The sequence below is a fragment of the Sciurus carolinensis genome, chromosome 6 (genome assembly GCF_902686445.1).
Source record: "Sciurus carolinensis chromosome 6, mSciCar1.2, whole genome shotgun sequence".
NCBI classification, from domain to species: Eukaryota; Metazoa; Chordata; class Mammalia; order Rodentia; family Sciuridae; genus Sciurus; species Sciurus carolinensis.
In genome coordinates, this window is record NC_062218.1 from 79,972,965 (window position 1) to 79,985,683 (window position 12,719).

At 33.6% G+C, this 12,719-nt stretch overlaps 1 protein-coding gene across 1 annotated transcript in view; it reads right to left on the reverse strand.

Moving 5' to 3' along the window:
• Window positions 1-4,140: 4,140 nt before the first annotated feature.
• Skic3 (SKI3 subunit of superkiller complex) overlaps window positions 4,141-12,719 on the reverse strand; it is a 96,760-nt gene continuing 88,181 nt past the window's right edge. The window contains 3 exon segments of the mRNA XM_047554750.1: window positions 4,141-4,916; window positions 7,994-8,117; window positions 9,591-9,721. Of these exon segments, the coding sequence (XP_047410706.1) occupies window positions 4,842-4,916; window positions 7,994-8,117; window positions 9,591-9,721 (330 nt within the window). The 3' untranslated portion in view covers window positions 4,141-4,841.

The following is a 12,719-nucleotide window of genomic DNA, read 5'->3' on the forward strand; positions in this document are numbered from 1 at the left end:
ATATTCTTAACAGTCAACTCTTTGGATTTGTTTTCACAGTAAAACTTTTTAATAACTCATCATCTATATCTTATCACTTCTTTTAATAATAACTTAGATGATCTCTAATCTCACTGATCTTGTGAAATTGAAAATCAAAGACATATGAATTCATTTTACAGTATACTAACTTTCCATTGCTGCTATGACAAATTATCAAGTTTAGTGGCTTAAAAGAACAAAAATTACTAAATTACTAATCTTATAGTCCTGCAGATCAGTTCTGTAGGTCAGAGGTCCAACCTGGGTCTCACCAAACTATAAGCAAGTGTCAACAAGGCTGCATTTCTTTCCAGGGGCTCCACAGAAGAATGCTTCCTTGCTGTTTAGTTTCTAGAAGCCACTTCATTAAATGACCAATGGCCCCTTCCTCCATCTCTAAAACCAGAAATGTGGAATCTCTCTGAACTGCTTCTATTGTCACATCTCTCTGAAAGGCTCTTTACTTTTAAGGACTCTTTTGATTAAACTTGTTCCATCTGGATAACCCAGGAGTCTCTCCCCATCTCAAGGTCTATATTTTCAATCATGTTTGCAAAGTCTCCTTCACCCTATCTTCAAAGTGCTAGGGATGAGGTCATGAATATATGTAGACACCATTATTCAACCCACCATAAGCAGAAATTACAAAATGTTTTCTTATTACTCATTTTATTTCCAGAAAAATTAATATAATTTAATTATGTTCTTATAGTAAATATTACATTCAGGGAAACTAGGTGGTGAAGAATGAAGCCTAAATTAACTTTTTTACTGGCAAACTCAGTAAAGATCAAGACATGCCAATCATGCCACAGTCCAGTGGTGTACTACAGAACTCAATCCTTATTTAAGTGGATACTCTAATTTTAATTATCCCTCTTCTGGCACCATTTTGCTTCACTAAAAACAAATTGCTATTTCCAATTCTGAGTTCAAAAGTAATAAAAAATATTTCAAATGTTTCCTAATAACTACTTATTAAAGTATTAAAGAAGAAATTTACCTACTTCAAAACATTCTGAGGTCCAAGTCAGGTATGGTGGTGCATGCCTGTAATCCCTGCAAGTTGGGAAGCTGAGGCAGAAGGATTTAAGTTCGAGGCCGGCCTCAACAAATTAGCGAGACCCTATCTCAAAATAAAAAATAAAAAGAACTGGAAGTGTAGCTCAGAGGTAAAGTATCCCTGGCTCCCATCATTGGTACAAAAACAAAACAAAAAAACCCAAAACAAACCTTTTTTTGAGGTCTAAAGATAGTTTAGAATTTATTTTAAAAACTTTTGATTGTATAGGATGTGTAGGTACATTAGAATTTAAAATCCTGCCATTCAAAAAGTTCCTAATTGCACACAGAAAGACCCCATGGTTATAAAGTACATTAACAGACACTATGAGTTGGTCGTGAAAATGACAGAACTTAAGTGACTTTCTTTCTTCTTTTAAATATTTTTTTAAGTTGTTGATGGACCTTTATTTTACTTATTTATTTATATGTAGTACTGAGACTCGAACCCAGTGCCTCACACATGCTAGGCAAATGTTCTACCACTGAGCCACAACCCCAGTCCCTTAAGTGACTTTATTTTCTAAACCAAAAATGGGGTACATTCTGAAAGAATTTTAAGATTTTATTTCATTTAATAAGAAGTCATTAAGTATATGTGGAAAATTTTTTGTGCTTGCATGCAATATATAAATGTATTCCTTAAAGTATATAAACAAAAGCAAAACAAAAAAAAAACTCTCCTGCAAATTGAGGGTTCATTTATAAACTGCAGCTGAGTGCTATCCCTTACAAAAGCAGCAAGAAAGGAAGCCTGCAAAGTTTTATATTCACTGGCAACTACAGTGGGAGAAAGGAGGATCTGGAGAGAAGTCAGGGTCAACATTGCCAAAACAATGTCCAGTGGTGTACTACAGAACTCAATTGTTCTGTCCAGTGGTGTACTACAGAACTCAATATACTAAAATTATACTAAGCACAAATATACTAAGCACAAAGTAAGCTTTGTAAAAATCACATGATTAAGAATGATTTAAGGCTCAAAGTACTGAGCAGCAATTTGAAGAGAAAGCAATAAACAACTACATTTTTAATGTGTAAAAATTAAAACCACACTACTCCAAAATAGGTTTCACTGTTGTGTTCCTATAGTTTCCCCAAAGTAGATACCAAACTTTCTAAGGAGGAGCCAAGTGTATGCTCTTTCACATTCAAATATTACCAGTAAATGTTAACCTAACTAATGCTTCATAACATAGTAAATAACTAATCTTTCAATTTCCTTAATGTACTACTTGAGTATTTCTATCCAGTCCTAGTCTACCAAGAATCCTGAACTAAAGAACACTTTTCAAGAGCTCATTTTGTAAAGTTAAAAAAGAGCATAGTATCTTAAACTAAGGGTTTGTTTTTTCCTTCTGACCAGAAATTAATGGGACACTTCAAGAAATATGACAAGTGATCCCAAATAATGTTCCAAAAGTTTACTTGTATGCTGAAATATGTTTTTCCCATAAGAAGTTATCCTTAGATGCCAAACAAGTCTATAAACATCTAATTAATCAGTGATAGCCAAATGGTGGGTGGAAAATAACAGCAAATATACTAAAATTCTCAAATAAGATAAAACAAAAATAAACTAAACACTAAAATAAATGCTAAATGTTAGTACTTCAGGAAATAACTTTGAATCTAATTCTTGAAATTACACTCACATATAAACTCCAAAAAAATCCTGGTCACTTTTAAAGTTTCTAGAATCTGATAACACTGATTCATTTCAAATTTTGTTTTAAGTATGCTGTTTACCACTGTTCTCATTTATTAACTTGCATTAAATGACAACATTAAGAACATTTAGCCTAAGTTCAGCACAAAGTAAGCTTTGTAAAAATCACATGATTAAGAATGATTTAAGGCTCAAAGTACTGAGCAGCAATTTGAAGAGAAAGCAATAAACAAAAGTTAAGAGAAGATGTACACATATAAATGCAAAAAAAAGAATGACCTCAGGTGGTATCAACTAAGGGGTTGTTCCAACTCTCCTTTCTTTTTTGATACTGGCAATTGAACCCAGAAGTGCCTTACCACTAAGCTATACCCAGCCCTTTTTATTTTTAATTTTGATACAAGATCTCACTAATTTGCTTAGGGCCTCACTAAATCTCTGAGGCTAGCCTGGAACCTGTGATCCTCCTGCCCCAATCTCCTGAGTTGCTGGGATTACAGATGTGCACCACCACATCCAGCTCCAACTCTTCTTTCTAACCTGGGACTAAGATTCCAGGAAGCCAACATTTAGTAAGGGAATCAAAAAGTTACCCCTTAATTATGGGCCTGGAGCAAAGGCTAACCAAGACCACACTGAAGGTGGAAGTAACCCTGTGAAGCAAGTGACACTCCAGAAAGTAAATGGAGAATAAGAACTGAATCAAGCATCCAGGTAGATGGAGCCAGTCCACTCAGGATGAAAAAGTTGAAGCATTTTCCCGAGGAAAGAGGAGGACATGGACACCAGGGATGCACAGGTAGCCTCCAGCAGTTCCTCTCTGGCTGGCTGTTAGACAGGTGGTTAAAAGCACCAAATCAGTTTTACAGTTATGAGAATAAGGAAGAAAAGGGCAGAAAATGACATGTGCTTGATTACAGAAACAAAGAAAAACAGAATCATTAGGTTAATCTAGTGATTCACAAATCTGAACAAACATTATAATTTTTCAGGCATGGCTTTAAAATGCAGAATTCTAGGCCCTCCAATCCTTAATATTCTGACTGCATAGATCTGAATGATTATAATGTTCAGTCAAATTTGGGAAACACTAGATTATGGTTCAGTTCAACAGATTAGTTTCTAAAGTACAATTTACAGACATCAATTTGTATTATCTTACAAAGTAACACTGAAGTGGCTAGTTTAGAAAAACCACATACATAAAATATAACCACATATCTTTGTACAATAAATAATATTGTAAATGTCTGAAAATACTTTTAAAACTACAAATTCAAAGTAAGCAACATACAGCTTATTTAATATGTAAAAGACTTTTTGAAAAAAATAGATAACTGCTTTCAAGTTTTATGATTTGAAGTTTAGAAATTATCTCATACTGATACTATAGATAAAATAAGACACTTTTATTTCAGAAAGTTTTTTCATAATTGAAGGATATGCATGATCAATTAAATACTGTCGGCACTATTTTCCAACATTTTCCATCATTTTTAACTGAAGCCATACACCTGAGTATGTTGAATTATATAAACATATCCATTAGTAGTCAAAAACTAACATTTATATTATGCTTATTCAATGGACTCTGAGATGATACACTAGCAAAACAGGTTACAGGATTATTTGGATTTCATGATGAATTGGTATGCGGAACTCCAGAATTCATGGAAGAAATTAAACCTTAGAATTTATTTTCATCAAATGAAAGTTCTGCTCTTGTATATTATTTATAAAATGGCTATAAAGGCTTTATTGTAAGGGATTACCAAAAAAGATGTCCCATTATATACCATGCAAGATGCAAAAAAAAAATTAGTTTACAAATAACCGTTGAGCGAATAAGGGAATCATGGTTTTCCTTTCATTATGGACTTCTCAAATCAAAGATGTTTTTCTGGTTAAAGTTAACCAGAGTTAATGGAAAATTACGTCCTTAAAGAGTTTTAACTTCTGTAGGTTAAAAAAAGGAAAAAAACATGGATGATTACAATTACAGTTTTAAAATATGTTGCTTTGGGAAAAGTCTTGATTCAAAGTTTCCTTCTTATAGCTTTTTCTTTGCTTACTATAAGACAATCCACTGTTACTGTGAGGCCAATTTCTGATTCAGTTCCAATGCTCTTGTATCTCTGTGAGTTTCAGCATTGTTTACCAACACCTGTGGGAAATTACATACAGGAACGTTAGGGTTTTATTAACAGTATCTATATTAGATTCCCAAGGACAGCAGTCTTAAAAAGACAATATCAAACTACACAAGAAAAAGTAATTAGGTGCAATCTTTCAATCATTTTTGCTGAAATAAGCTATTGGGCCAAAGTTAACTTAAGAGAGAAGCACAATTTATTGTATAGATGTCAACATTTTGATTATTAAAGTGTTGGTTGGCCCTGTAAGAAATTAAAGGTGTTTTTTTTTGGTGGCTTGGTTGACATTCCTGTCACCTGTAAACTCTTACCCCAAAAGACCACATTATGTATAGAACTGTCCAAATAACACTGGTCCCCTTTAAAGTCACAGTTTAGGATCTAGGCCCTAGATTTTATCAAGAATTTTTCCATGATTTTCAAAGTCCTCAAACAAGGAGATTCAATTCCAGCTGACCATCCAATTCCTAAAATATTTTTTGGTTGTTCACTGTCAAACACTGCAGGATCTGAGAAGCTAACAACATAGCCTGCCACTGTTTCATGACATTGCCAAAAGATGCAGAACTCTTAGTTCAAAGACAAAGGTCTTCATTACTAATGATAACATTAAGTGGCATGAGCATCAACACATTGGTATCCATTCCCTTTGCCCTCTAAGCCTCACAAGGGTGACGTAAATGGATACACAGAATTTCCCACCTACGTAGTGAGTTGCATAACAAGAGGAGGCCCTGAGCCTAGGAGATTCAAACCTTTTTATAATGGAAGTTTAATGCGGTTAAGTAGTGCCTACCATTTGCTCAGGAGGGAGACATTATCTTTGTCTCCCAAGTCTGTTCACTTCATAAAAATCCTAAAATCATAATCTGGAACAGAGTAGTTAGGTCCCCTGTTCACAGGATCTTTAGAAACACATGGTAAACTATCTCCCAAAATCCACATATAGTCTACCTTTTTGGTTTGTAATACGTTGATTATAATACCTTTCTCCAAGCATTGCTTGTTTTAGTACTTTTTAAATACTGTATAGTTAATCAAAAGGCAAACAGTATTTGCCTGCTGGAAATGAAAAAGGTTTTCATTAGTTTCACTGTTTTTTTTTTTAAGTTGTTGGCTGAAGTCATAAGTATTTTAACCCTTTCCATTATTATGTACTCCTCCTTTTTCAAAAGAATTTAAGATACATCTTTTTATATACTTAGCAGAGCCATTCCATGAGGAGTAAATATTGTCACACACATTTTGTAGAAAAGGGAAGGAAAAGCAAAACAATTTTTTCAAAGATCATGTGAGTATTCCATTAGATTCTACTACCTTTAACCCTATCTAATCTACCTATATGCCTACATTTTAATAACCATAAAAATAATCAAGTAGCACCTAGAACCTTTGTCTATTCTTTTTATTATTCTACATGGCATATTAGGAGAATGGATTACTATAGTTTAGACCATAAACTATACCCAAAGGATCATCTGACAATATCTAGAAAACATCTGACTACACCCAAAGGATCATCTGACAATATCTAGAAAACATTTTTGCCTGGTGCAATAAGGGTAACAGGGAGGAAGACAGTGCTACTGGCATCTAGTGGTTAGAGGCCAGGGGTGCTACTAAACATCCAACTTTGTAAGGATGGCACCCATCACTAACAAAGAATTATCCAGTCCAAAATCTTAATCAATAGTGCTGAGGTTGAGAAATTCTGGATTAAACAGGATGTAAAGGATGTGTCATACTCCTAGCCCAGGAAAAGAGAAATACAGGCGGACAAATCAATGTTAATAGAATATCAATACCAACTCACAAATCTTTTTTACTTTGACTTAGTACTCTGGTGTTTTTATTTAGACTGGCTTTTGGATAAAACATTTTATCCATTCATTTCTAAAGATAAAGCAAAAGTAAAGAAGGGAGTGTAGTTAAGTCATCCCTTTATGGCAAAAAAAAAAGAAAATGCTGATTCTTGGTACTGCCTCAGGTTGAGTTTCAATGGACACACACATGTACTGCTATAAATTTCACTAGATATAGACTTTAGATCAGCACCTCTCAACTTTTTGTACACCTCAGTACATTCTGATGAATGATTTTCAAACTTTCAATGTTCTTTGGTTCACGAATAAAATACTGATAATCAGAACAGCTCCCTAAAATTCTACTCTGCTCTTTGATGTAACAAAGCTTCTAAGAATACATCGCCAGGCATGGTGGCACATACCTGTAATCCCCAAGGCTCAGGAGGCTGAAACAGGAGAATCTTGAGTTCAAAGTCAGCCTCAGCAACTTAGTGAGGCCCTAAGTAACTCAGTGAGACACTGTCTCTAAATAAAATATAAAAAAGGGCTGACAATGGGGCTCAGTGGTTGAGTGGCCCTGGATTCACTCCCCAGTACCAAAAAAAAAAAAAAAAAAAAAAATACATTGACAGATATGTGAGGATAGTGATGAATCTGTTAAATTTATTACAGGAAATAAAAAACTGAAACCTCTTGCCACCTATAGTTAGTATCCAATTATTTAGAAAATATGTCACAACTGATTATGATTCCAATGTTTTAAACCAATAACTATCAATACCTCCTATTAGTTTGGATTCTGGGTATGGTCAAAGAAAACTTGACATCTCACACACACACACAGGTTGAATTTACAATAACCTATTTTTAAACACAGCCTTAAAAATTCTGCTATTGGGGCTGCTCAGTTGGTAGAGTGCTTGCCTTGCAAGCATAAGGCCCTGGGTTTGGTCTCCAGCGCCACAAAAAAAAAAAAAAAAAAAATCCTGCTATTTTTGTCAAAGAACCCTAGCTTTTAATATTACAATACTAAAATGGGAATTTTATAACTAACCCATGGTAAAATACAAACTATTTATTTAACCTTCAAATTATATATTTGCATAATTGTTTCTCTACTTTCAGTGAATGCCACAATAGAAACACTGTAGTAATCAATTGGCCAAAGAATTATGTGGCTCCTTTTTAAAAAATCCATCATAAAGTAGACTAATTTTGAAAAACAACCTTACTAAAGCTCTTAAGTCCAAGATGAAATATTTTAAATAAAATCAAAGCCTTACATCAATGAGTTCATAGTCATTTTTGGCATAGAGGTGTCTCAGTAGGTACCAACGAGCAGCTGATACAATAGATTTTGGATATCCTGGTTGATATACCACTCTCTCCAAAAGTCGCCGTGTCTCTCTGGGAAAAAGATATTTATGTTAAGCTCAAAGCATATAAATTAACAAGAGATATTTCATATAATAGTCTCACTCATATCCTCATTTTTCTCATTCTTTTGCAGATGTCACACATGATTACTTTGTGACATTTTATTCAGATAAAAATTAATAACAATGACTGATATTTACTAAGTACTTATAATGCACTAGGTATTTTATAATGCACTATGTGTTTTACACAAGTGGTTGTATTTAATATTCACAACCTTATTAAGTAGGTTGCTGTTATTATTTCCGCTGCAGATAAGCAAATTAAAGCTCATTCCAAATTGTATGGGGAGAAAATCCTTATTTTATGAATATTTCTGGGTGAGGTATCTCTTATCTTTCCTGAAAGTAGGCAGAAAAATAAATCAATAATATAGTAAAACAAGAAATATTTAGTATCTACACTAGAGGTTAAGTGTATAATATTGGGCATTTAATATATGTTTTTGAGGATTTTACAATATATGAACTCCTACAATAATGTTGAATTACAGTTACAGTTTAATTTTTTTCCTAATTCATTAACATGAAGTAGAAGAATCTTATAGGTAGCAAATGGTTTGGAACAGGAACTAAAGAACTTGTCTTGAAGAAGCTTTGGTACAGGGATCATACACCAAACACACTTTTTTCTTGGACTGGACGTTTATTTGGGCTGGTTTGAGAAGTATTAAAATTAAGTGTAAGTTGCCCACAGTGCATGCCAGCAAAAGAGCTCATTAGGAAGTTCACACACTAAAACATTTCTTGGTGAAATGAGTCACACAGAAAATGGCCAAAAATAAGATGCTATTTTAAGATGTTATTTTAAGAATTTTAAAATTCTCTTGACTATTTTTTCACCTATATTACCTCCAAATAATTTTTTCTTCACTTTTTTTTTTTTTTGCCCCTATCCCTGATCACCAATAAAAACTTTTGCTAGAGTTTTTATATTTTAATTTGAGCAGCTTTTGGATTTCCCAGATATGAAACCATGCTATTTACAAATGATATGTCAGCCTTTTCAATATATATGACTTTTTTCCATACTTCACTGTACTAGCAAACACTTCTATTAATGTAGCCTTGAACTTGAGTTTTTCTGATTTTATTTCTAGAATGTACAAAACATTCTTGGCTCATCCTAAAAGAGCACAGAAAGACCCTAAAGACTGTTTCATTTGAAATGCTATGATGCCAAACCTCTCATATTTGTATCTATGTACCAAATTACTTTTTAAACAAATATGAAATTTTATTTTCCCCTTTACCAGATTACTAGAACCAGCCATTCTAGAGTAGAGGTATGATAATAACCCCACAGTTTGTTAAACTAGTTCATTAAGTTAATTATAAATCTTTCCTTGATTGTTTCTTAGAAGGTTTTTAAGTGAAGAAAGCATTTCCAGGGTAAAAAAACAAAAAAACAAAAACAAAAACAAAAAAACAAAAAACTTCATACCTTGCTCCCATTTTGCGGTGGAATTGTAACAAAGCTTGTAAAAGAATAGCTAGTGGACAGAAACAAAGTTTCAAGGCCTCGGTTGTAGCCTCTTGAACCAAGGATGGCCAGTGATCACTGGAAACATTCGCCTGTAACAATATAAATGTTTCTGACATACTTAAAGTATAAAATTCAAAGTAATTATTAAAAAATAATGTAAGATCTAATTCCTGCCTTTAAGGAGTAATAAAACAGAGTAGACCGAGATAGAAAAGGGACTTTAAAAGGAGGCATCATTTTAAAAATGCTGACGTATTTGTTAAAAGAAAATACAGCATTACACTACTAAGGTGAGTAAAATCTGTTAGTAAGCCTTTGATCCATTAAATAAACAAAAAAATTTAACATTAATTTTTTAACAACAGTGATAAATATAAAGTTCCATACTTCAAAATTATCTGAGAAAGGAAACCTGAATTGAAATATTTTAATAAAAATCACAATATAGAAATAAAAAGCAGATCAGAGAGAAAAAATTAAAACAAAGTTATCAATATTGAAAACTTTAAAAAAATTTACCTATAGGAGAAATGTTTATGTACATAACTTGGGATACAAACTAGTTTTATAATATGTACTGACTCAAAAATATACTCAAGCTCACAAGAAATAGTAACTGAAAATAAATGCTAACTAAATTACATAAGAAAAAATACACTAAAATTTTTTTCATTAAAAATCTCAAATTATAACCAAGATTTAATTACAGGTATCCATTATATACATTTGAATAAAGTCAATATAATGAGTCAATATCTAGTCCACTTCACATTTTAATAAAGTATATATGAGTCAATACACAGTCTACTTTAAACACTAAATTGTAAGAAAAAAAATGTTAGAGCAATATTCTGAGTGTAGTGTTGGCAACAGTAATTTGTATAATCAAGGAAGAGGAAATCTAATGAATTAGAAAAAAGAGAAAAGAGGTCATGAAGCGTCTTATAGAAATATGGGAGCAGTGGAAACTTGAGTGTATCTAACAAAGAAATAAGGCAAGGCATATACAATAAAATTATTTTTAACAGCTTTTTTAAAACTAGTAACATAAAACTATCACTGGTACTTTTAGTAATGCACAGAATTCTAAGCAATCATATACAATATTCTATAAAGTTAGCCCAGAGATAATTATATAAGGATAAGGATACTATTTATAATAAATATACTAAATAAATACTTTTATTTTTATTTTCCCCATCTTTTTAAAACTTACTATTTGAAGGAGACATTTTCTCTGGGCTTAGATAAAAATTAGAGTAGGTCTCATTACTCTTACATCAGCATTTTCCTTACATTCATTCACAAACAAGGTTCCAATTACAATATCCTTCAGTTTCCAACAATTTGATCTTCCAAGCAAAGGTAATAACTGTATTCCTCTCCCTATTCCCCTCGGTTCCCAGGCTAGGCTATGGTTACAGGCAACAGTAGATGGTTTGTCCCTTTCCCACAACACTCCCATCTCTGCTACTGATAGTTTCAGGTCCCTATGGAAATTTCAGAAGTTTTATTTGATTGGAACCATAACAAGATGGTATTAAGTTCTCCAGGCCTGATGGATTTTTTAGAGCACTTCTTCTCATGCTGGCTTTATCAGAGACTCCAAACTTAATGGGTAGTTACTCATCTGCAGGTCCCCTGCATAACTTGGGGGGCCCAGTGGCAAAGAAGTATAGGATCCTTTGTTCAATAATTAAGGATTTCAAATGGTGATTATAGAACATTAAACCAAATGTGGGAACCCTGTGTGACTGCATGGAACATATGCCCAAGAACATATGCCCTACTCATCTATAGTTGCAGTAACCTGGGTAAATGTATAGATTTTTCTTGACTAATGATGGGACTATGCTCTAATAACCTCACTGTAAATTGAAAACATCAAAAGCCAAAAACGCATTAAATACACCTAACCTGCCAAACATTATAGCTTAACAACACAGTACACTGGAATACTGGTTGTTTACTTTCATGAGTGTGTGGCTAAATGAGATGCAGCTTGCCGCTGCTGCTCAGTATCAAGAGCTGAAGTATATATTGCATGCCACTAGTCCAGAAAGGATAAAAAATTTAAAAATATGAGTGCAGTTCCACCCACATTTTTGAATTTTGAAGTTCAATAGTGTGGAAGTTCTGTGTGTGTGTGTGTGTGTGTGTGTGTGTGTGTGTGTGTGTTAAAAGTTAAAGAAATCATTAAAATCATTACAGTTAAGAAATCATGGGCTGGGGATATAACTCAGTTGGTAGAGTGCTTGCCTCAGAAAGAAAGAAAGAAAGAAATCTTAAGTCCAGGACTATCTGTATTATACTCCTCTTACCCCATATCCTCTAGCAATGTGGAAACCTCTAGATGCCTTTCTGAGACTCCCCTTAACCCTTCAAGGTGGCACTACCCAACAGGATCTATGTTAACTCCTGTGCCAGTTCACTCTCACACCTGGAAATCACTCATTTCTAGACCTAATAAACTCAGGGTTTAGATGCTGATTTCATCTGAGCAATATTCTTCACTTCTTCCTCCCTGTCCACAGATATCCTACCCCTCTGGAGAATTCATCAACTGATGACTACTCTCTCAGAAGCAAGCAGTCATTTTCCAAAACTCTAGCAACTCTCTTTTCTCTTAACACCTTACACTGAGAGCCATAGCCTCTGAAACCTGTGTCAGTTGCCCATCCATATGCTTGAGGCCTATAGGGCCTCAAAAGAACACACAGCAAAGCAACTCCCACTGGATACAGCCCTTCTTTACCTTAGTGTGTGTCTAACTGTGGAAATGTGCCAGGGAGAAAAATGGGAGGCAACAACTCTAACCAAAGAAATTTCTTCACAAATCCTTCTCAATTTCCCTCTTTGGGTGCTTTTGTATTTTCCTTATAGGTTAATCTTGTTTCAAAAATTGGTATCTTGATCTGATATCTCACTTTGAAATATGATAGCTAGTATCTTAGATAGCCTTTAGTTTAGAATCCTGTTCACATATTATCACACATATAATAGTCTACCATAAACAGTATTCATTCTCCTCACACTGCCAGTTATTTACCATAAAAACATGGTATCACCATCATTCCTTTAAAATAA